This window comes from Saimiri boliviensis, chromosome 2 (assembly GCF_048565385.1).
Source record: "Saimiri boliviensis isolate mSaiBol1 chromosome 2, mSaiBol1.pri, whole genome shotgun sequence".
NCBI classification, from domain to species: Eukaryota; Metazoa; Chordata; class Mammalia; order Primates; family Cebidae; genus Saimiri; species Saimiri boliviensis.
This window is the reverse complement of record NC_133450.1, coordinates 31,071,202-31,094,243: the sequence shown is the minus strand read 5'-3', so window position 1 is coordinate 31,094,243 and position 23,042 is coordinate 31,071,202. Positions and strand designations below refer to the sequence as shown.

Genomic DNA, 23,042 nt, shown 5'->3' with positions numbered 1-23,042 from the left:
ACCCATGATCTTTCTTCTGCTGTGCGTACACACAGACGCTTGCATGCTCACTCGACCCTGCCCCAGACAATGATTCTCCTTGGTGGTTTCTAAGCCTGGCTGGCATTTCTTTGGTGTTTTCTGTTGGTGTTTCTTTGAACAATGATTGTCCTTCACTTTGACAGTCAGCTCTACAAAGGTATTACTGTCAGAGAACCCATTCAAGGTGGTTAAGCCTCCATTCATTTTTATTTTTACCCGCTTCTAATCCCATCCTTTCAGAACCCTTTCAATTCTCCCCTTACACCATGTAGTTCATTTGCACTGAAAGCCAAAGGAAGTTGGAAAGTCTGATAAGTGGCAGGTGATAAAAGAGTTTGTTTTCTTTAACCACTGGAGGAAATTGCTGTGAACTGTATCCACATACATGTGTGCATGCGCACACCACACACACACACACACACACACACACACACACACACACACACACTCCAGCCACCAACCAAGCCCAGGTATTGGTTACTCCAGAAAGTTCACTTGTCAAGTCTCACTCAGAGCACTAAGAAGGTGAGAAGTCGGAGTAGAAAAGTCCTAATAAAACAGAGCATCCTGAAATCTGTAAAACTCAGGTTTAAACTTTTTCGCCTTCTAAATGAGCCCCAGGACTGCCCTTGTATAAGGGAATGATACAACCCACATGGTGTCAATTTCAGGAATCTCATTTTCTCCCAGGAAACAGCTGTGGTAGGGTAGATGGGAGGGGGAGCGAAGCTCTTCCAAGCTCCATACTCTTCTCTGGAAGGACCGTAGGGAGGTCCCAGGGAAGTGCTCACCCCCCTCCCTTAACAAGCACATCTCATCTCATGGGCCAGTGACACCTGTTTCTTCCCAAGGTATCAACTATTTCAGGAATATCAGAGTCAGACCTTGTCTAAATGATCCGCCAAAACTAATCATCAACAAATACAATGAGAATATCTAGAAATGGCTGATAGAAAATGGCTCCCAAGCCACACAGCAGGCAGAACCTTGCGGGGAAAGCTGAGAGAAGATTGTGGAAAGAGGCTTTGCATAGGAAAAACGAATTCCCACTCCGGACAGCCCATGGCTGGGATTCTAGCACCACATCTTTTGTAAGAAAGGAAGGGGAGATACACATTACGGCAGTTTGCAAGAATTCTCAAGCTGCCCCCCCCAACCCATCCAAACCTACAGCAGTCCATAACATGTTGCTCAGAACATCACTCCAAGTGACCTTGCCTCTGGAAGCAGAGATTTCATCTGATTGCCTGCTTTTAAAAAACACGGCATTGAATTTCATCTTGGGTTTTTTTTTTTTTGTTTTTTTTTTTTTTTTTTTTTTTTTTGGTAAGCATCTAAAAAATACAGAGCCCGCTATCACAAGGGCCCTGTCTTCTAAGCTAGCATCAGTAGAGTAAAAAATTCAACATTAGGTACCATGTTTGGACAGCAAATGAATTGACAGAATTCGCACAAATGGGCCACCCTGTCAGGATCCTTGAGAGTTACACGTTGAGGGTTGTGTGCAGCAGAAACCACAGTCCTTTTTAAATTGCTGATTTGCTACTCAAGCCAGTCTTAAGCCCTAAACAGCCCTACCATCAAAATATATAAAAGGGCTAAAGCTAAGGTTTGCAGACCCAGAGCAAGGAAAGAACTGAGTTGCTACAGTAAACCATGAGGGGGTCATCTCAGTCCTTCTCTGGGGACTGAGAGTGAAAAAGACACAGGATAGAAAGGTAAAAAGGAGAAATGACCCCTCACTGCCGGAACCAAGGATCCAATCAAACTGTTTCACCTACTCATATCAGGAGCTGATGAGACTAAAACTGAGGTTGAAATTCCTTCCTCCCTGCCTTGCACTGCGGTCTGGCGATGACATAATACAGTGTGAAAAATAGAGAGTACCAAGCAACCATGGCCAGCCAAAAATAACGGTTTGGTTAGAACTAAAAGACAGAACAACAGCTTGAAGGTAACCTGAAGCCCTGAATTCATTTTAAGAATGAAGGAACAAGACCAGAAGTCTCTTTTTGTTACTTTAGCCTTTTGATGGGTTGAAATGTAAACATACACACCCAATCAACTCCAGATTGGCCCTAGGAATGCCTGTCCTTTCGCCTCATTGATCTATCAGGGTCTCTTTTGCTCCATTTTAGAAAATGAGATGAGTGGCCGATGGAGGTGGTGTTTATGCAGCTGGCCAGGAGCCCAGGGATCTCTGACTCCCACAACCCAAGATGTGGTTGCTCTCCCAATACTCATGTTTCCACACCACGCTCTTTGGGTTTGCCCTAGGCACTTCCACAGAACAAACACATCCTTTTGCTACATGTGCATCATTCACTACAAGAAAGCATGTTGCCTTCTCTCCAGGCGTTTCCACCCTACCTCGCTGAGGTCGGTAAAAACACGCACAAAGAAACAGGCACCTCATGGAAAGGCCAGACACAAATCCAAAACTTCTCTTTGCCCTTTTCCCTGGATCCTAGGGCACAACTTTTGGTTCTTGAGACCCCAAAGAGGAAAAATATCAGGACGAGCTGAAAACCCCTCTCCACTCGAAAGCGTCACCGCCATCACCTCCCTCTCCAGTCTCCACCACCACAAGATGGAAGAGGAATGCAAGAGGAGCATTCCTGGTCTACGAGCACCCGGTGCGGGATGGGGTCACACTCACCAGAGCGTCCACAGTCTGCGCAGGACACCAGTTCTTCGGGTCGCCCACTCTTCTTGTTCATGTTGGAGCCCCCCAAGCAGAAGTCACAGTAGTTATTGGGAATGACTGTTCCATCCGGTCCTTTCTGGGCTGTGGGAACATTTAAAACATTCCAATTTCAGGCTTACGTGAGTTTCAACCGCCCCTTCTCTTCCTACAGTGTGGTAGAATTTGCTCCAGAAGGAATTTGAAGTTTTATTATAACCGAATTGGCAAATTGGGCTAGGCTTTCTTTTGAACCTTTTCGGGTTTAATGGTACTCATGTCTTTCAAGTCACCTAGAGTTTACTTTCATTTTTAGAGTATTTCCCAACTCTGTGTTGTTGTGGAAATCACCCTGCTTCTCTGATTGCATCCTTAGATGATCAAACCATCTGGAAGGGGTACTGGTCAAGCGAACTACTCTCAGCCCTCAACAATCAGGCCTGCAGGCCCAGGCCCCAGGCATCAGATGGAAACCACACACTGCAGTGTGAGAAGAAGGAAAAGAAATGACCAGTGTCTGGACCTTGCCATTGGGAATGGTGCTTTTGCTTAGTAGATATTCTTCCTGTCCCAGAAATGGAGAACAAAGAAGCACCGATGGGTGGTCATTTCCAGGAAGAATACCAAAGACGTTCTTGGGGACTTTGACAGACATCTTGGTAGGGCATCAATCTCCCTGAAGGGGAGTCCCATCTCCCTGAAGCCCACACACAGTGATGGTGGGAAGTACCCAAGACACCAAGTGCCTAGAATCAGAACTAGACCCAGGTTTCTAGGCGCTTGGCTCAGCCTCATGCCAGGAATGGATTAAATGGTGAGTTACTGAGCATGTCTCTAGGCTTAAGACCATCGCAAGTAACTGAGCACACTGACTTCAAAACCCACTCCGGCTGGAAGCCCTTAAACAAAGGCCAAGATAACTCTTGGAACGTGACCTTGAAAACAAAGCCTGTGAGGAGAACAGCGCCTGTCCTCAAGCACCAAAATCATTCCATTTCCAGGGGCTGCTTGAGAAGCCTTGAACAGGTTATTTGCAGGGAGAGAAATGCCTCCCTTTTTCTCTGTTTCTCCTTCCCCATTGCAGGCATTTCTTTGTCACATTCACACTCCCTGCTCATGACTAAGAAGAAAAGTCTCCCTTTTTATGGGATCAGCCTTAACCACCCAAGTATCTTCCTCCTCTCCAGACCCAGTGTCTGCTGCTGCCTTTCATTATTCACTGGCTAATGTTAATCAGCCTCCCATAGGGTCCAAATCTGAAAAAGGAAGCAGAGATGTGAGCAGAAATACCATCCAGACAGTAAGTGATAAACGGATTCACCCGCTTTAATGCGATTCCCTCTGGCCTCCACTTCCCCCATGCCTCTGCTTTGCCTCCAGGAATAGAAAACCTACCTGAGGAAGGCGGAAGACAAAAGCTAGCAGAATTTCATTACAGAGGGTTAATCCATTTATCAGTTGCTATTTGGATTGTTTAATTGGTTTCTAAGTCATTGATTTCCATCTTCAGGGAGGCAGACAATTCTCTGCAAGAAGTGTTCGCTGTCTGGGGGAGACAGAGGAGCTGGCCACATTCTGGGGTCTGTTGAGCGTGGGCTTTTCTTCATCAGTCCCTGGATCTCAAACACATCCGCATGGCATACAGAACGGTTTTGCAAATAATCTCCAAAAAGAAGTACATCCGCAAAAATTTTACTCTGCCTATAAAATTTTCATTACCCAAACTCAGAAGTACCAGTGTCCCTTTCTCCCTTCTCCCTCAATTGCCCTCTTCGTCATTTTTAGAACTCTCCTAAGAAAAGCCAAGCATCTCTAGGAAGCAAATAAACTCAAGAGTTTCCTCATCAAGAGATGGATGGAAATCTATCAAATGAACAGAAAGAAGAGATAGGGTATACTAAATTTAGGGGCTGAAGGTAAACCAAAGTTAAGTGTCACGAGTGATATGAACTAGATATAAAATGTGAAGATGCCAGTCGTCACTTAGGTAGTTTCCTGAATGGAAGGCAATCAAAGAATCCCATATATTCATTCCATAAAAACTTGCAGGGGACCTATTCTCAGCTGTCTCTCTCGTATACTCTTAGGGACTTCCTATAATGTTCCATTTCCTCCCCATCCACAAGATCTTTAAGTAACCAAAGAATCTCATTTTCTTCAACACACTGTATCCCTTGTGATGTCTGAGGATGAGGAACTAAAATATAGAGCATAAAAACTTGCAGATTAATTCTTGATATGGTTTGGCCACCCAAATCTCATCTTGAATTGCAGCTCCCATAATCCCCACATATCATAGGAGAGACCCAGTGGGATGTAACTGAATCATGGAGGCAGGTTTTTCCCATGCTGTTCTTGTGATAGTGAATAATTCTCATGCGTTCTGATGGTTTTATAAAGGGCAGTTCCCCTGCACATGCTCTCTTGCCTGCTGCCATGTAAGACATGCCTTTGCTCCTCCTTTGCCTTCTACCATGATTGTGAGGCCTCCCAAGGCAGGTGGAACTATGAGTCCATTAAACCTCTTTCTCTTTATAAATTACCCAGTCTCGGGCATTTCTTCCCAGCAGTATGAAAATGGACTAATGCAATTCTACACAGCATTCACTACCAACAGACCATTGGTAGAACACCCTATTGAATCAGGAACTCTAATACTACCAGAAATAAAAAAAAAAAATCAGAAATGATCTGGTAGAGCTAAGCAGGCAGTGATGGAGGAATTGAGCCTTTGTAAAAAGACCAAAGGAAAAGAATTGAATTCATGTGAAGAAGGGAAGCTTCTGAGGAGATGGAGTCAGAGCAGCATCCTGTTGGCCATACAAAGTTCCTGTCCAAGGAGTGAGGGAGGGTCCAAAATCCCATGTATAGGCCCTGGTGTGTGCAGTGGTGACATGCCAGTTCAGCTGGGGTGCGGAAGTACATTTTTAGTCTGGCAATGGCCCTGTATAGAAAGTGATCATGAATAGCTATGTTTTATTTTCAGAGAAATCATTTTTGCTCCAGTTTCTACTCTCTTCTTGTAACAGTGAGCTCAAAGCATCCTTCCGTTGTGGTCAAATGGTGTGGAATGGACTGATTGCTTATGCACCTGATTTCCTTACACTTTCTGGTACTTGGGGTTAGTTTCAGAGCAAAGGTTCTCCCATAACTGTCTCAAACTTCAGCTAAAACATATCAGTCATGCTCTGGGGAGGACACTGTTGGTATCACCATCGTGACCCTTGTTTATAGATGCCTCTGTGCGCCTCCTCTCCCCATTTTACGTTATCATCTCTCCATGTTAAACAGATCTACTCCTTCAGGTTGGAGACCAGCTCTAACTCGTTGTTGGAACACCTACAATCTGTGGGATGAGTGACTTAGAGAGCGATGGCAGGGATGTCAGTGGGTGGCACAGGGATGCCCCTGGGACCACTGGATAACATTCACTGCTCCTGGTTTATTTCCTTTCCGGAGGAGAGCTGGTCCATGTGTGCATGAATTGGCCTGTCATCTGGTCTCACGGCCAGCTCCCAGAGTACACAGAAGTCGGTAGCCAACGGCCCTGCATCACTGGAAGAATAACACCGTGCCCCTCCTTCGGGAGGTGAGACATCATTCTATGCCAAACACACAAGAACATATAAGACAATGATTCATTGTCTCTTGAGGAGAGGATACCAGGTCATGCCTATCCACTCAGCCTCCCTTTTGTTCAACTGCATATCAAGAAGAAAAGGAAGCAGACATTTATCACAAAACTGTGGCAAATCTTCTGCTGGATGCTTTATACATGTTATTTCATTGATTCTTGCAAAAACTTTGTGAAGTAAGGATTTTTTTTTTTTTTTGACAGATGCAGTAACTGAAATCCAAAGAGATTAAAGCACTGGCTCCAAGCCTCATTTGGGCTCTTCGAAGGCAGGATTCACCCCCAGTTTGTCTGTGTCCCCAGAGATTGTACCTCTAATCACACTTCTCTGCCTCCTGGGAAGTCCAGAGGCGAACACTTTCCAGCCATACCTTACATATAAAATGTTTCATAAATCTCTTTAGCGTCAACCTGATTTGCCCAATATGATATTTACAAAGCCCAAAGCGATAAAAATTATTGAGACTGGCCTGATAAAAGTGGAAATTCCCTTTGAACTTAAATTTAATGTCCCTACTACAGTAATCCATCCTGGGTGATCCTGTTTACTGTCATCTACTCTATGAAAACACTTCTCTGGAGCATCCCAGAGGCTCATGAAAGAATTTTTTAAAGTAAAGCTCACATCATGGCTAGATTGGCCTATGGCCTGACCCAGCCATGAGCAATTTCCTGGTACCATATATGAGATCATTATAAAGAGGATTTTACTATAAATAGAAAGCTCGCCCAGACCTTGCAAGTGGGATTTAAATAGAGATTTTGCTTCTGCTTATGGGAAATTGAGTCCCACTTTATAGAATAAGATGACAGGGAGGGCAAAGACCCGGGTGGTATCTCTATGGCAGCGTCTGCGATGATGGATGTGGTTTTCTGTTGATTAATGTTCATGGGCTGAGATCATATAAGAGATACAAGTAAGTTGCTGAGAAAATAAAGTGAGCCTTAAGAGTTTAGAAATCTACCTGAGGGAGGTAACTCTAAAAAGCTCAAAGAAAAAAAAAATGGAAATCCGGAACAAAGTTCATGAAGAAAGTAGAAAAAAAAAAATAACAGAAGGCAGGGAAGGGCATTCAGATAAATCAAAGCAAGAAAAAAGAAAAGTGAAGCTTCACACAGTCCCACCGCCATGCTCAGGGAAGGGAGAGCAGGCATTCTGGAAAGGTATTAGTGCACGCTACAGGGTTTTTGAGTTAAATCAGGTTTTATGTCTATGGCAAACAAGGCTCCAAATCTTCCATAAAACTACCACCCAGGCAGCGCCACCTCTCCCCCTCCGAGTCTGATCTCTGCTGTGATGTGGCTGCCACTCACAGAAAGAATGAGTGGCGGGGACAAACCAGCCGTCGGCAACAGCCACTCGCCTGGGTTCTGCTAAGACCAGAGCTGTGTCCCAAGCATCCTAAGGAATAGGAAGCAGGCCAGAAGTTCAGGCTCCTCCTTGGCATGTGCACAAAAGCATGGCCTCACATCCTGAGCAGACGCTCTGTCCGCCTGCCAGGGCCTGGTGTGCACAAACGCACGGCCACGCTCAGTGCCCACCACCTAGCCCCAGCCCCAGCCCCAGCTGAGCAGCTCCATTTCTGGAGCCTGCTAGGCTGAGAGGTTGGGGTGCACAGCCCTTGGGGAATTCAGAGGCAGTGAGCAGAACCCTCTGGGAAGAGATGCGCCTCTCCTCGCCCCTCTCATTTGTTCCCCCCTCCACCCTCCGCAGGCTGACAGTTCCCGTGTCCCTCTACAGGTCTGACATGTTTCCATGGCAACCGGAATCCTGGGCTCCAGCAGCCTCCGCTCTTGCCACCTGTTATGACTTCATCTCTCAAGTGTAAAGCATGCTAGCCCCATGCCACTTGGCTGTGCAGAGCGCATCTTCAGAGGACAACGGAGGGAAGGACAGGGGAGAGGAAAGGAGGGAAAGAGGAAAGGAGCCCGGGCCAGCCAGGCAGGACATGCCAGCCAGGCCAGTCCGGAGGAGGAAGCTTAGGGGCAGGAGACAGAGGTGGGGAGCAAGGGTGGACCCCGACGTGCCTTCCCTGCAGAATCAGGAGCAGGCCTCAGCTGGAGGCCACTGCCACAGCCTGCTACCTCTGCCCAGCCTTTAATGAGGGCTGCTGGAGGAGGGGGAGGCGGGCAGGGGAGAGAAGGCGGCTGCGAGGAGCTGCGGCAGGCCCGGCATGGAGCAGAGCCAGGAGAGGGTTAAAAGTGGCGTGATAGAGACTGTGGGGAAGGCTGGACCAGAGGGCAAAGGGAGCATCAAAGCCGGGATAAATGGCCTTAATTCTCATGCTTCTGCTCGCTGGTCGTGTTTACTCATATAAATTATCCCCCAGGCCTGACACCTTTTTTCATTGCTTCCCTAGAACTGATGAAAAAATAAATCCCACAGATCCCAGGAATAAAAAGTGTGGGGCTTTCTTTCTAGCTGGTTCTCCTTGGCCACCTAATAGCAACTCAGGCCCCGCCCTAGGGCTCCGGGAGAAAGACAAAGGAAGCCTTCCTCCCAAATGTGGAGGGGCAGGGGGCCTGGAAGGCTGGTGGGGAAGCAGACACCGGGGCCCGCTCCCCATAGGACCCTCCAACCATCAGAGTCCTCCACAGCAGAAAACTTGCTCTCCCCACAGGCCATCTTGCCAGCAGCCTTGAGGGCACCGTGAATGTACAAGAAAGTGAAGGGGGCTGCTCGGGAGCAGGTGCAGAAGGCGCTGAGGCCCGGGGCCACTGTCATCAGTCCTCACAATTATGGATGGGGCTGACAAACTGTCACACTCCACACCGTCGAGGACAAGGTGAGGCAAGATGAGCTGGAAAGGCAGCACGTGCCACAGGAGAGCTGGAAAGGCATGTGGTTAATGACTAAAGCCACAGTCAGGGCGGGCTTCTCTGGAGAGGCCGCTGCACACAGGGAAGGGCCCCGAGGCCCAGGGTTTTGACCGCATTGGTGATCGAGAGGCAAGAGAACGCGCCAGGTGAGGTCCTAGGGTCGCTTTCAGGTCGATTATTCAAGTATTATCATCAGGTAAGAGACAGAAAAACCAAGTTTTCCACACCCAGAGGAACCCAGCCTTTCATCGTGTTCTGTGCTGTATAAATGCCTCTTTTCCTGTTAGCTATGTGCTACCTGAGGGCAGGAGCCATGCCCTTCACCTCTGTATCCCTGGCACCTGACTGGCAGTGACTGACACAGAGCTGACAATCAATCCTGAGGGAAAGAATGGACAAATTGTCACAGAGACTTTTTAAGAAAAACAAATCTGCCAGGCAAAGGGAAGTTAATGACCAGGAATTGAGCGGATAGAGAGTCCCCTGAGCACAGGGTGACTATCCTAAGTCCCTCTCGTAACGGCACACAGAAGTGGGAAGGAGAAACACTGGAGAGAAGAAAGCGGTGGTGTGGAGAGCCACTGCGTCTGCCTGCCCCAGGAATCCTCTCTCTTAGGCATTTCTTAGTCAACCAGAATGGAAGGCATCAGGAATTCCCAGGCTCAACTGGCCCTGGAGCCTTGAGTCTCATTCAGTCTCTCACCAGGGGCCCAGCAGCAGCCAGGAAGAACACAGGCCCTGTGTTGCTGTGTGTTTTGGTGACTGTAGAAATATTACGAATATTTCAAAATGTGGAGTCAGCCCTCCACCCTCCCTCTGCCTGCCTTCTTTTCCTCCATCTTTATCCAAGGCTTACACCTTTACATAAGAACCTTGTGAGTATTCACTCCTGAAAACTGTGCTGTAAAAGCAGAAAACATCCCCACTCACACTGATGTCCCCATCTTGGTGGATGTATTTGGTGAGAGCTGTGATTTGCGGTTTGCCAAAAGGCCACAACAATTTGCCAGGACTGTGTGCACCATGTCACTAGATCTGGGGCCAGACGGTCACACGGACCCCAAGGAATGTCCTTTGTGCTCCAGCGTTAGGTGGGCAACCCTGGGTCTGCCATTAATGCGTCAGAAAGGTAAGAAAAAGACCAGGTAAAGCTCAGGAATGTTCTCAGTGTCGCTGAGGGAACGTGACGTGTAATGAGATATTTCCGTTTTCCAGTGTTTGGGAATATGGGTCAGTTCATGCGCTGGCGTGGCAACTTGTGGTTGCTACCAAATGAGTTTGTTGAAGGAGAAAATATTAATTTAAGAGCAACTACATCAACTGCGCTCTAAACAAAGTGACATAACTTCCCTTCATGTATTCCAGGATACCTTGATGTGTTAGAGCTGGATAAGCTTTGTCTGTTTAAGTTGTTGGGATATTATTATTGACATAATTAGGATTCAGCAAGCCCCTTGTTTTGCTTTGCCCAGCCCTGCCCTCTCTCAGTCCTCTTCACCAGCACCACTGAACTCAGTCTGCAAGAGGACCAGCATGCTCTTTGTTCTTCAGACTGAAAGCAGTATTTTAAAAAAGGAAAAGCTTAGCCAGGCGTGGTGGCTTATGCCTATAATCCTAGCACTTTGGGAGGCCGAGGTGGGCAGATCACCTGAAGTCGGTGGATCGAGACCAGCCTGAGCAACATGGAGAAACCTCGTCTCTACTAAAAATACAAATTTAGCCAGGCATGGTGGTGCATGCCTGTAATCCCAGCCACTCGGGAGGCTGAGGCAGGAGAATCACTTGAACCTGGGATGCGGAGGTTGTGGTGAGCCAAGATCGCACCATTGCACTCCAGCTTAGGCAACAAGAGTGAAACTCCATCTCAGAAAAAAAAGAAAAAAGAAAAAAAGAAAAGGAAAGGAAAGCTTGAGCCTCCTGCTTTAGACCTGAGCATCTGGAAGGAATCAAAAGACCACAGAGCTGAGGGGCAGCACAGCCTGGGGATGGGGGCCCAGGCAGGGACACACCCCAAATGCAGGCTGGGAAGTTGGTGCTGAGAGCCAGAGACATCTGTCCTATCTGGGACAGAGCATTAGGAAGAGCAAAAAGCAAGGCTACCCCTTCAATTTGACAATACAACCTGACTCCTGGTTAGTTACCTGGCATGCAAAAGAAAAAAGGAATTTAAAAGAGAAGTTGACTGACTGAACATCAGTCTTGGAAAGCTAGATTTCTCTAAGGTAGTGGTTTACCTGGGAACTTGTCAAAAATGCAAATTCCTGGCCAAGCATGGTAGCTCATGCCTGTAATCCCAGAATTTTGGGAGGCCAAGGTGGGTGGATCACTTGAGGTCACGAGTTCAAGACCAGCCTGGCTAATATGGTGAAACCCCACCTCTACTAAAAATACAAAAATTAGCCAGGTGGGGTGGTGCATGCCTATAATCCCAGCTACTAGGAAGGCTGAGTCAAGAGAATCACTTGAACCCAGGGAGTGGATGTCGCAGTGAGCTGAGATCGCGCCACTGCACTCCAGCCTGGGCCACAGAGCAAGACTCCATCTCAAAAAAAAAAAAAGCAAATTCCACGGCCCTATCTTCCACCTGCTGAATCAGGAACTCTGGGGGTGGGATCCAGTGGGCTGTGTTTTAACGAATGTTCCAGGTGATTCTGATGCAGCCTCGAGCTTGAGAAACATGGCTCTAATGTGGCGTGACAGTCACATCACCTGGAAGTCGCTTACTTAATCTTTATCATAACCCATGAGATAGACGCCATTAATGATCTGATTTTACATGGTGATCCATGGGGCTACGCAGCTCGGCTAGGGTCACATGTCAGTCAGTGAGTGGCTCACTTGGCTCTGAACCCAGGCAACGACACGCCCGAGGGACGGTGAGTCAGAGAGGTAGACACGCAGGGCCTTACAGTCTAGACCTTCCCAGATTTTGCTGTGCAAATCATTTGGGGATCTCACTAAATTTCAGATTGGAACTCATAGATCCAGGGTACAGCCTGAGATTCTACATGTCTTAAAAGCTCCCCTGGTAGGGTGGCCATGTATCCAGGTTTGCCTGGGACAGAGGGTTCCAGGGCATGGGGCTTTCAGTGCTGTAGCTGCACAGACCTGGAGAAGGTGTCACCAAGCCCCGGGTTCTGCTGACCACACATCAGAGGCAAAACACAGACCCTTAAGATGAGGAGTTTGGGTTGTATTCAAATGTGATGCAAGCGTTGACAGCAAAGGAGTGGCATCATCTGCTTTATATTTTCTAAACTTTTTTGTTTGTTTTGTTTAGTTTTTAGAGACAAGGTCTTACTCCGTCTCCCAGACTGGAGTGCAATGGTACAATCATGGCTCACTGCAACCTCAGTCTCCTGAGTTCAAGCAATCCTCTCACCTCAGCCTCCCAAGTAGATGGGATTATAGGCACACACCACCATGCCTGGCTCATTTTTGTATTTTTAGTAGAGATGGGGTTACACCATGTTGGCCAGGCTGGCCTCAAACTCCTGAGCTCAAGTGATCTGCCCACCTCAGCCTCCCACAGTGCTGGGATTACAGGTATAAGCCACCATGCCCAGCCTGCTTTAGAGGCTGGGAGACCAATAAAAAAAAAAAAAAGTTGTAATAACCCAGGCAGAAGCCAGAGGTGGCCAGAAGACGAAGAGAGGAAGACACCGTAGGGTCTATTTTGGAGGACTGAAGAAAAACCAAGAGGCAAGGATGAATCCTATTATTTTACTTTGGGCACAAGCTTTTTTTTCAAAGAGCAAGTTTAGAAGAAAAAAAAATAAGAACCAGGAAAGACAGTGAAATACGGAATGAAAGAGACTCAAGAAAATTATTGAATAGAATGATTGTGATTTTTTTTCTACAGAGTCATTTACCAATTAAAGTCTGAACTAGAATTTGTAATGCAGGGGTGGGGTCTATAAAACATCCCAAACAGCCAAAGTTAGTAAAGAGCTTTGAAGAGTAAATTGTGCCTGCTATGGACTGAAGTGTGTCCCTCATCCCCAAAATTCATATGTCAAAGCCCTAATCCCTAAAGGGATGATATTTGGAAAAGGGTCTTTGGGAGGCAATTAGGTTTAGTGAGGTCATGAGGGTGGGGTCCTTGTAATGAGATTAGTGCTCTCATTAGACATCAAAAAGGTTGTTTCTCTCTCTCCACCCATACACACCAAAGAAAGGCCTTGTGAGGACACAATGAGAGGGTGGCTATCTGCAATCCAAGGAGAGAGCCCTCACCACACCCTCACCCTGCCAGCACCTTGATCTTGAACTTCCAGTCTCCAGAATTGTGAGAAATAAATTCCCGTTGTTTAGGCCACCCAGTCTACGGAATTTTGTTATGGCAGCCCAAGCCCATTAAGACAGTGCCTATTAACATGTTCATCTCTTTTGAAAAGCCACCTTGCAACCTGCTGTATTAGACAGCTAATCTTTTTTTTTTTATTTTTTTTTTTTTTTTGAGACGGAGTTTCGCTCTTGTTACCCAGGCTGGAGTGCAATGGCACGATCTCGGCTCACCGCAACCTCCGCCTCCTGGGTTCAAGCAATTCTCCTGCCTCAGCCTCCTGAGTAGCTGGGATTACAGGCACGTGCCACCATGCCCAGCTAATGTTTTGTATTTTTAGTAGAGACGGGGTTTCACCATGTTGACCAGGATGGTCTCGATCTCTCGACCTCGTGATCCACCCGCCTCGGCCTCCCAAAGTGCTGGGATTACAGGCTTGAGCCACCGCGCCCGGCCTAGACAGCTAATCTTGAGGAAAAAAATTAAGGGACATCGGTAGGACCAAGACAGAGATCCAAGCCTGGGACTAGGGCCCATCACTCAGGGTTCCAAAGTCTTGACATAACTCAATGGTATCCAACTCAAGCCCATTCCCATCTCAGCTTCCCACCTTGCTGTCTGTTACTCGACCTCTCTAAGCCTCAGTTTCCTTGTCTGTAAAATGAGAATAACAACACGTGCCTAATGGACTTGTGAACATAACATGAGAAGATGTGTGTAGAATGCCTGACACCTAGTAGTTATTCCATCATCTCTTTCCCTCTTTCCTCTTCTACATGCAAGATAATCTCATTTCTAAAACAAGGCAGGAAAAATCAAAAACCAAAATAAGTAAACTCTCCCAGTAAGTGGTACATGACTCATGGATTCACATTTATCCTCCCTGTCCATGGATACATGACTTGGTCTTTGTGTGTCTTGCTGTCCTCTGGGGGATACAGCACCTGCCTTGTAGGGATATTGTGAGGAATGAATGAGATCAACATGGCATGCTTAGCACCATGTGACACACTCCGGGAATGCAAACAAGTACCATTGCCACTGCTGCTGTTCGGTATGTGGGTCTCTTCCATCCTGTGCATTCTAGGTAATTAGGCCCCAAATGTGAGAGAAATAAAACTGAGACAGCCAAGAGACATGTGGAGGCCCGACGCTAGGGCAATGGCATGGCAAATAACAGGGTGCCACACTTGTCTAGACTCCCCTCCACAGCTTTCTCTGGCTGTGTTTTATGTCCCTGTCTTACTTCTGCAATTGCACCAGAAGTTCTCACAGGGCTGAGACCACGTGATCCCTTTTTGGAGGCCCAGTTACACTTCTCCCCACAACTGGGTGCAGGTACAATCAGTGCTCAATAAATACTCCTAGTGAGTATCCTGTTTAGACGGATCCATGCCCATATCTAAGATTTAGCCAAGGATATGCCAGGGCCAGGTCAGGCTCTGAGAGTTACTGTTGATGCCAATGAGACCCCACAGGTCATTAGCTTCACAGTGGCAGCAAAGTCCCATCACATGGGCTCCGATGGAGTCATAACTCAGAGGAGCCATCTATGGTCACAGACATGCCTGTGGGCCCAAATGGGACAGAGATGGGACATTAGTGCTCACGGGCACAGTGCTAAACACTCACATGATCTCACTGAAGACTCATAGCAACCCCATGAGGTCAGTAGGATTATTACCTCCACGTTATAGACGAGGCAATTAAGAAGCGCAAGTGTAGGAAAGAGGCCCACATTTGTACCACTGGAAATGGCAGAGTGGCAGGGTCACCATTCACACCCTGGACTGACCAACTCCACAGCCATTCCCTCAGCCACAAGGTCAAGTACGTAGATGACCTTTGAGGCCAGAAAATGAGCCCCAAGTATCCCTGCAAGGACCAGAGCAACTCCACGGATTCTTTGCTTTATAATCTGAAAACCGTCTAGTTAAATAATGTGTCTAAAAAACACCTGTTGTTAGTTTCCCAATTTGCTCTGTGAGAAGGAAGCAGCAGGCCAATTTCCCGGAAACAGCTCTGTATCTCAGTTTCCCTCTGTCTCCCCTAATAACAAAGGCTGGATCTCTTGTGGCAAGTTTAGGTACGTGATTGGCTGTGTGGGCTTTACGGCTTTCCGTTCACCTTTCAGAGTGATCCAAAATGTCTAAGCTTGTTTCAAAGGTAATTTTCACTCTATCTGTTAAAGCTTTTGGCCACTTCTGGACCACATGTTAGAGGACAAGAGATGTCAGAAGACTAACATCTGTTAGATCTTTCCCAACAGTGTGGCAATGACATCATATGCTTCTTTTAGATAATTTGCACATTATCAGACGAATTTTCAGATTATCTAATCAGCAGACATTACTCTTAATCAACTTGGTTCTCCCCTCTCAGCTCTGCAAAGTATAATATGCCCTCCAAAGGCATGCTAGCGCTGGGGCTGCTTTTCTCTCAACAGAGGAGAAAAGCCTAACTTTGAGCCAGGCACATCACCCTTGCACAAAATGCTGAGACCTCCAGGAACCTAAGACAAGCCAACTTCAATTCCATGGACCTGAAAAATAAGCTTGAAATAAATTTTATAGACTCATATATATATATTTAATTTCCCTCTTAGGAGCTCTGAGTATGCTATAGAGTATGTTATATTTACTTATGCTATTAAATAAAAGAGATATAACATATAACAATAAGACTCCAAACAGATGTCTTTATAAGTTATTTGTTCTTGCCTTCTAGTAATGGCTACTGTGGCTTCCCATTGCCTATAGGATAAAGATTACACAGAGGGGCATGGAAGACGCTTCCCACTGTGGGCCCCGAGTACATTTTCACCTTTCCTCTGCATCTCCTAAATCCAGCATTACTATCAGACCCAATGATTTCCAATTCTCTGAATGTGCCATGCTGTTTCATATCTGCCTGTCTCCATGAATAGTTCCCTCTACCTGGGAAGCCCTCTCCCTCCTAAGAAATTCCTCCTCATTCACCAAGAGCTAACTTGAATATCACCTCCTCAGTGAAGCCTTTGCAAATCCCCTAACGCAGTGGTTCTAACGCTTTAGTGTGCACTTAGTGTGCACTGGAGAGCTTTGTAAAACCCAGACTGCTGGCCCCCGTCTTTGGAGTCTCTGTCTCAGGAGATCTGGTAGAACCTGAGAATCTACATTTTCAATAAGGTCCCCAGTGATGCTAATGCCACACTTGGAACACTACTGCCCTAAGGCTTAGAAAGTACCCTGTGCCCTTGAGTCCTGAGCTCCCTCACAGTTCTGTACACACCCGATGGCACACTCCCACTCAGGACTGTGAGCTCAAGGATGGGGCTGAGTCCTATTTATATGCTTGTCCTTCCTAGTCCCAGCATATAGACAGTGTTCAATGCATGGTTAAGTGGATAGATGGACGGCTGAATGGGATGGATGGATGGATGGCTGAATGGGATGGATGGATGGATGGATGGCTGAATGGGATGGATGGATGGATGGATGGATGGATGGATGGATGGATGGCTGAATGGGATGGATGGATAGATGGATGGATGGATGGATGGATGGCTGAATGGGATGGATGGATGGATGGATGGATGGATGGATGGATGGATGGATGGTTAGACGGATGGATGGATGGATGGCAGATGGATGGATGGATTAGACTGAATTTATTTACATATTTTTTTCATCCAGGTCCAGGATGAACCTATTCATAGGCATTCATAAATGCCTATCCTCACTAAAAAGTACCTCAAAAGCATCATCTATAATCAATTCCCACCGTGCACAGAAGGTTAAAAAGAAATTCAAAGAGTTGAACATCGTGAGCCTATGTTAAGGGGGGGTTTGAATTCTCATCCAGAGCTCTTTCTGCCACCCTGCCCCATTGGGCTCCCTACCAATACTGCATTTCAGGAGTCACAATGGCATGCTTCTGAGGGCATCCTTCAGAGTCTTATCCTCCCCAGCTGCCCTCCTTTTATTCACGTGTGTGTACATCTACGTGTGTGTTTGTGTGTACATATGCATGTGCACACACACAGTAATTTATTTCATTTGCAAAAAGGTGGTAAAAAGAAATGGAGGGAGAAGAGGCATCCAGCCTCATGCAGGGAGAGGACGGGATGCAGCCACGTGCGGAGGACCCCGTCAGTAAAGCACTACCTCCCAAAGGGGAGTAGTTGAGCTCCAAGCATCCCTGGCTGCCTGTAGTTGAGGCAGAGAGACAGGGGTACACAGGAAAGGGGACAAATCCAGAGGAAACACAAGAAGCGTATACTCCGGAGAAAATGAGAGACGAAGGGAGAAACAAAGGTGTGAGAGCATGAGCTGGGGGCCCAGGCGATCAGGAGTGGCAGTGGATTGCTGAGCTTGCAGCACGGGGCAGCATGGGCGGGGGCGGGGAAGATCAGTGCCGGCTCCAGCAGGCCACTCTGCCCTTTCAGCAGCAGCAGCAGGCTCGGGATGAGACATGGGCTCTGCTGAAGACACAGTTAAGGCCGATGGAGCAAGCGACAGCAGGAGGACCAAAGTCAAAAGGTCGCTACTGCTGCAGGTGGTATGAGCCCAGCTGCCCTTGGCCCTGCAAACCCCTGTGTCAGTAAGGCATTTTTCCATTAGGCATCCGCTCACATGCAGCTTGGGTCACCCTGCAGCTCTGCTAAAGGGGGAAAAAGTCAGCATTTCCACTTCACTGGTGTCCAGACCTTCTCCTGGGGGAGCCGCAGATTAGCCTCTTGGATTAAGCTCTCCTACCTGCCCCTCCCCTCCAAAAGCCTCGCCAAGGGAGGATCATGGAGCTGAGACCTTAGGATGCTGCTGAGCTGTCACATCCAATTCAGCACACAGCCCCAGTGGCATTTAGGGGCAGGATGGATGGAAGCCACCCCCTACCCCTAAACAGTGGGGGCAGCTAATGACTGGGTATTAATGATGCTGGCAATTAGTGCTCACAGGAAAATAGTGGGGGAGTTGCTCACCAGGGGGATATGAGAGGGAACAGAGCACACATTCCGGGCGGCAGGCAAGTCAGCGGCGTGTGTGGTGCAGAGAACCCGGGATGAGCAGCCGCCTCATGGGTTTGTCCAAAGAAATTGGGGGTGGGGGGAAGAATGGCTTCTGCAGGCACTAAAGGCCTTTCTGCTGCACCTTCCCCACTAGCAAAACTGGGTTAATCACAGAGTTTTGGGGGAGGGTGTGGTGAGGAGATGTCATCGAAAAGGTGTTTGTGAGGGTTCTGGAAACTTCTTCTTGTGAGGAGGCCTGGATCCGCCTGGGGAATACCTATCCTTTTCTAGGAGGTTTTAAACCCTTGGCCAGGCAAACGATCCTTTTTGAAGAACCCACTTTCTCATCAGCGGGGTGAGAAAGAGAAAAGGGGGACGGAGGAGTTGGAGTACACGCTGCTCAGTGACAAGCCCACAGAGGTGAGGACAAGCCACCCATGAGATTTCCTAGGCAGACGTCCCACGTAGGATGTGGGAGCCAGGCACACCTTCCTTCCCAAGCAAGACCATGTGGTTTCAAGGGGAGGACACAGGAAGGCCAAACACCCTGCCCATGAGGGCGCATGAGAAGATCCACACCCAAGTGCTGGTCTCAGAAGTCAACCAATCCGGAGGGAACCACAGGGGTCGCTGGGGAGACTGCCTCCTTCTACCCAGGGTCTGCAGCACACCTCTCCGTGCTGCGGTCACAAACACCAGGCACATGCACACACACGCACACGCACGCGCACGTGCACGCATATGCACACACACACGCATATGCTCTCCACACACCCCCACATGCACACACACCTGCACACACACATGCACAAACCCGCACGAACACATGCACACACGAGCACGCGCATGCACACACATTCACATGCACACACACACGCACGTGCACGCATATGCACACACACACATATGCTCTCCACACACCCCCACATGCACACACACCTGCACACATACATGCACACACACACGAACACATGCACACACGAGCACGCGCATGCACACACATGCACACACACACATGTGCATGCACAGACGCGCACACACGCACACGCGCGCACGCACACACACACACACACACACACACAACCCCCTTTCATAATGAGGCTACAGGAGAACCAAGGAAAATGAGACACAGACGGACAAGAGGCATTCCAAACCCCAGAGCATGAATAAAGGAACAAAACGGCCTGACATTTGAGAAGAGATATAAAGAGTTAAGCTAGCACAGGGGAGTGAGAAATAACACCAAGCTAATAAACACTTTAGAGGGCGCAAAAATGGCAAAGAAACGCTTTTCAGAGAGCAACCAAAATCCAAGGCGATGATTCTCAGCCTCCTCGTGGTTGGAGACAACAGCTACCTCCGTCCGACCTCTTGGCCACTTAGATCAGGGAAAAGAGGAGAGCCGGGGTGATGCAAATATCAGCTGCCTCCGTACAGGTCAGTATCCTTTCCTTTTTGAAAGACAAGGGTGAGCGGACCAAGGACAACTCTTTTCAGAGAGAAGCCTCAGTGTTGGAGCGCCTCAGGCCCTGGCGAGGAGAGTGGGCAAGGTGCCGGGGGCACCCCCTGCTCTGCTGTGCAGGTTCTGTCCAGATGACGATAGCAGGTGAGAGGGCAAGGGTCTGTCACACTAAAGGCTTGCACCTTGGAAGTGAGCAAAAATTCAAGAAGATGCTGAAGCCCGAATTGCATCCCCTCTGCACTCCCAAATCCCAACGTCGAAAGGATAACCCATGGTATCTCAGACTGTGACTAGGTTTGGAGGTAGGGTCCTCAAAGAGGTCCTTAAAGGGGTCAAGTTAAAATGAGCCTGTTAGGATAGACTCTAGTATCCAATCTGGCAGGTGTCCTTATGAGAAGAGGAAATGTGGATGCAAAAGCAAACGCCAGGGCACACGTGTGCAGAAAGACGACTGTGCGAGGGGACAGTGAGAGGGTGGCATCTGCAAGCCAAGCAGAGGAAATCGGCCCTGCCAACGCTGTGACCTTGGACCTCCAGCCTCTAGAACTGCGAGGAAATTAATTTCTGTGGTTTAGGCCACCCTGTCTGTGGGATTTTGTTATGAGAACCCTAGCAAACCCGTAACGAAGGCAGTGTTATAAGGGGAAAGTGGAGTGGAGGTTAAGGGAGACTCCACACTAATCCAAAGAATGGTCTTGGCCGTAGGTGTGTTCATTATTTCAAATATTTGGTAAAGCTGGCCCCTGGACGTGGGTTGACTAAGTTGATGACTAACATGTATCCTTGAATCCTAGAGTCTGAGTACTTTGAAAGGTCTGAGCCCTTTCACCGCATTGAGTTGTTCACTTTCAGAATACCTGCCACCAACTCTTTTGTCTGAACAAAATGAAAAACATATGGCCTGTCCACAAACATCATTCACTGTGAGATCTCAGGGTGGTCCACATCTTCAAACAGGCTCTAACGATTCCATTATCCCATTTCCACGCTGAGACTTCTACAAGCGCAGAGACCACAAGGGATGTTCTAGAGAAAAGCCAAGTGGAAAATGCTAAGCCCCTTTCGGATTCCCTAATTCATAATTGGAAGTTCAGGTAGGAAAGAACAGAAATGGAAACACGAATCCTCAGGATCATTGTGGGTCTTAAGAGCCCAACATCCCAAACAACAAATCCATGCAGATCACATTTGCCATCTGAGTGCTGACGCAAAGAACATGGGGTCTCCAGGCAGCGTTTCTAAGGCAGAAGAGCCCTGTACCAAAACTGTGACCCCTTCCCCGCTACAACAAAACCACAGCAATAGTTAAGAATACTCTAAGGCTCTTAGTGAGCAAGCAGGCGTTTTGAACGTCTGTCTGAACTAACACACCCAAGAGCTATGCCCAACCCAGTCTGAGTGGCTCTTCAGGAGCTGAGGGACAAGAGTTGTGGGTCTGGCATCTGACGGCGGCCAGGTAAAGGCTTTCTCTTCTGAATACAATAATCACCTTCCTTCCTCTTGTTGCAGAGCTGGGTGTGTGAGCCCTGCTCTTGCTAAGCCTGGGATTGGGCTGAGCCACGGGGCAGCTGGCTGGCTGGCTGAAAGGGCCAGCACTCTCCGGTATATTGAGACCACTCAGCAGTTGCTACCAGAAGATGCCAGCGGTGAGAAAAAGGAACAAGGGATGCTCCCCAGCCTGCCTACCCCACTTCTTCACTGCCCCAATCTAACAAGTAGGCACTCACGCCTGTGGTTCTCATTTCTGTGGTTGGGTGGGGACCGAGTCTCCTGGTCTTGGGCTTCATCCCCCTCCTCGCTGGCCAGGTGAGTGTGAGCGTAGTGGTAGCTGAGCCCCGGCCGGTTCTTGTAGCGCTTGCCACAGACTAGAGACGAAAAGAGGAAGAAAGGGAGAGGTGCAAATGTTAGCAACCTGTGCAGACACCGCTCTCATTCTCCCATGCAGTGACCCCCATCCCTCCATCCCAGAGCCAGGCTTCCCTTAAAACTGTCTCCCACCCCAACGCCCCTTTCCCCTACCCAGCAGAACCAACACCCTCATAACACAGCTCATGGAAGGAAAACAGTAAAAGTAAAACATGAAGTTCTCTGTCGGAGTGCTGTGTAAGCTGTGAGACCCAGGGCAAGTCACTTGACCACTCTGTGACTCAGTTTCCTCAGAACTAAAACGGGAAGAATAACAGTACTTACCTCATAGGGTTATTATGATAAGTTAATCTCTACGCAAAGTACTTAAAACAGTGTCAGGCACGTTGTAAGGGTAACTGTTAGGATGTTGAATTCAAAGGGTACTGGGAATCTACCCAATCCAACATCCCATGACACAGATGAAGCAAGTGAGACCCAGCAACACCAGGTGACTTGCCCGGGAACACACAGCTAGTGTGGCAGAGCCACCAGAACCCATGTCTCCTGGGTTCCGGTGCACTGTCCCTTCCACCACTCCACCCCACCATGGTTGGCCACCGCAAACAGTAGGAAAGCTTTATCTGGATAATACTTTTGATGTCTCACCCAGTGATTTTGTTCCAGAAACACATGCTCCACTTACACCATGAACGCCATGGAGTTAAGGCATCCTTGGTGGGTGTAGTCACCAAGAGCTTGTACCCCTGATGCCCCAGGGCAGCCAAATCTGTAAAAGGTGCTCTCACAAGTACTGCCTCTCAAATGGGGCAGTTTGGGCGAAGGGCAGCGAGCAACAGAAATCTGGCTTCCTGGAGCCAAGAAGAAAGGGCAGCAGTTCTGCTGGTTAGATGCTCGGTTCCTGGGACAGAGAAGTCTGGCTAAATGGCTCAAGACCACACTATCACCCCCAACCTCCTCGCAGAGAGTTCATTATCTCAGCCCCTGGGGGGACAGCATTGCTGGTAGCAGAAACCTCGAGAGTCTTCACGGTGAAACGTCCACGCCAACCTTCTACACTTACCCCCAGCCTGGATCCCCATCAGAGCAACCTGCCCTACTGGAGTGCCTGCAAGCTACAAATCCTAGAAGACTCCTCCCTTGTGCTGACATGACCAAGTCCTACAAGGAAGCATAAATGCTTCACAAGGTGGGAAGAGCACAACTTCAGCATCTGACCTGGGTTCAAATCCCAGTTCCAGCTGCTGAGGTTTCACTGGCTGTTCCTAAGAGTATAGAGAAGCG

General features: G+C 48.1%; 1 protein-coding gene across 2 annotated transcripts in view; it reads right to left on the bottom strand.

The window, feature by feature from the left end:
* Window positions 1-23,042, bottom strand: part of DPF3 (double PHD fingers 3) — a 286,509-nt gene that overhangs the window by 60,209 nt on the left and 203,258 nt on the right. For both annotated transcript variants that reach the window (XR_744393.2, XM_010335241.2), the window contains exons 7-8: window positions 21,620-21,757; window positions 2,681-2,809 (exon numbers count right to left, since the gene is read on the bottom strand). Coding sequence is in view for 1 of the 2 variants with exons in the window: in XM_010335241.2 (XP_010333543.1) it covers window positions 2,681-2,809; window positions 21,620-21,757 (267 nt within the window). In the remaining variant the exon portion in view is untranslated. The remainder of the gene's footprint in view (window positions 1-2,680; window positions 2,810-21,619; window positions 21,758-23,042) is intronic.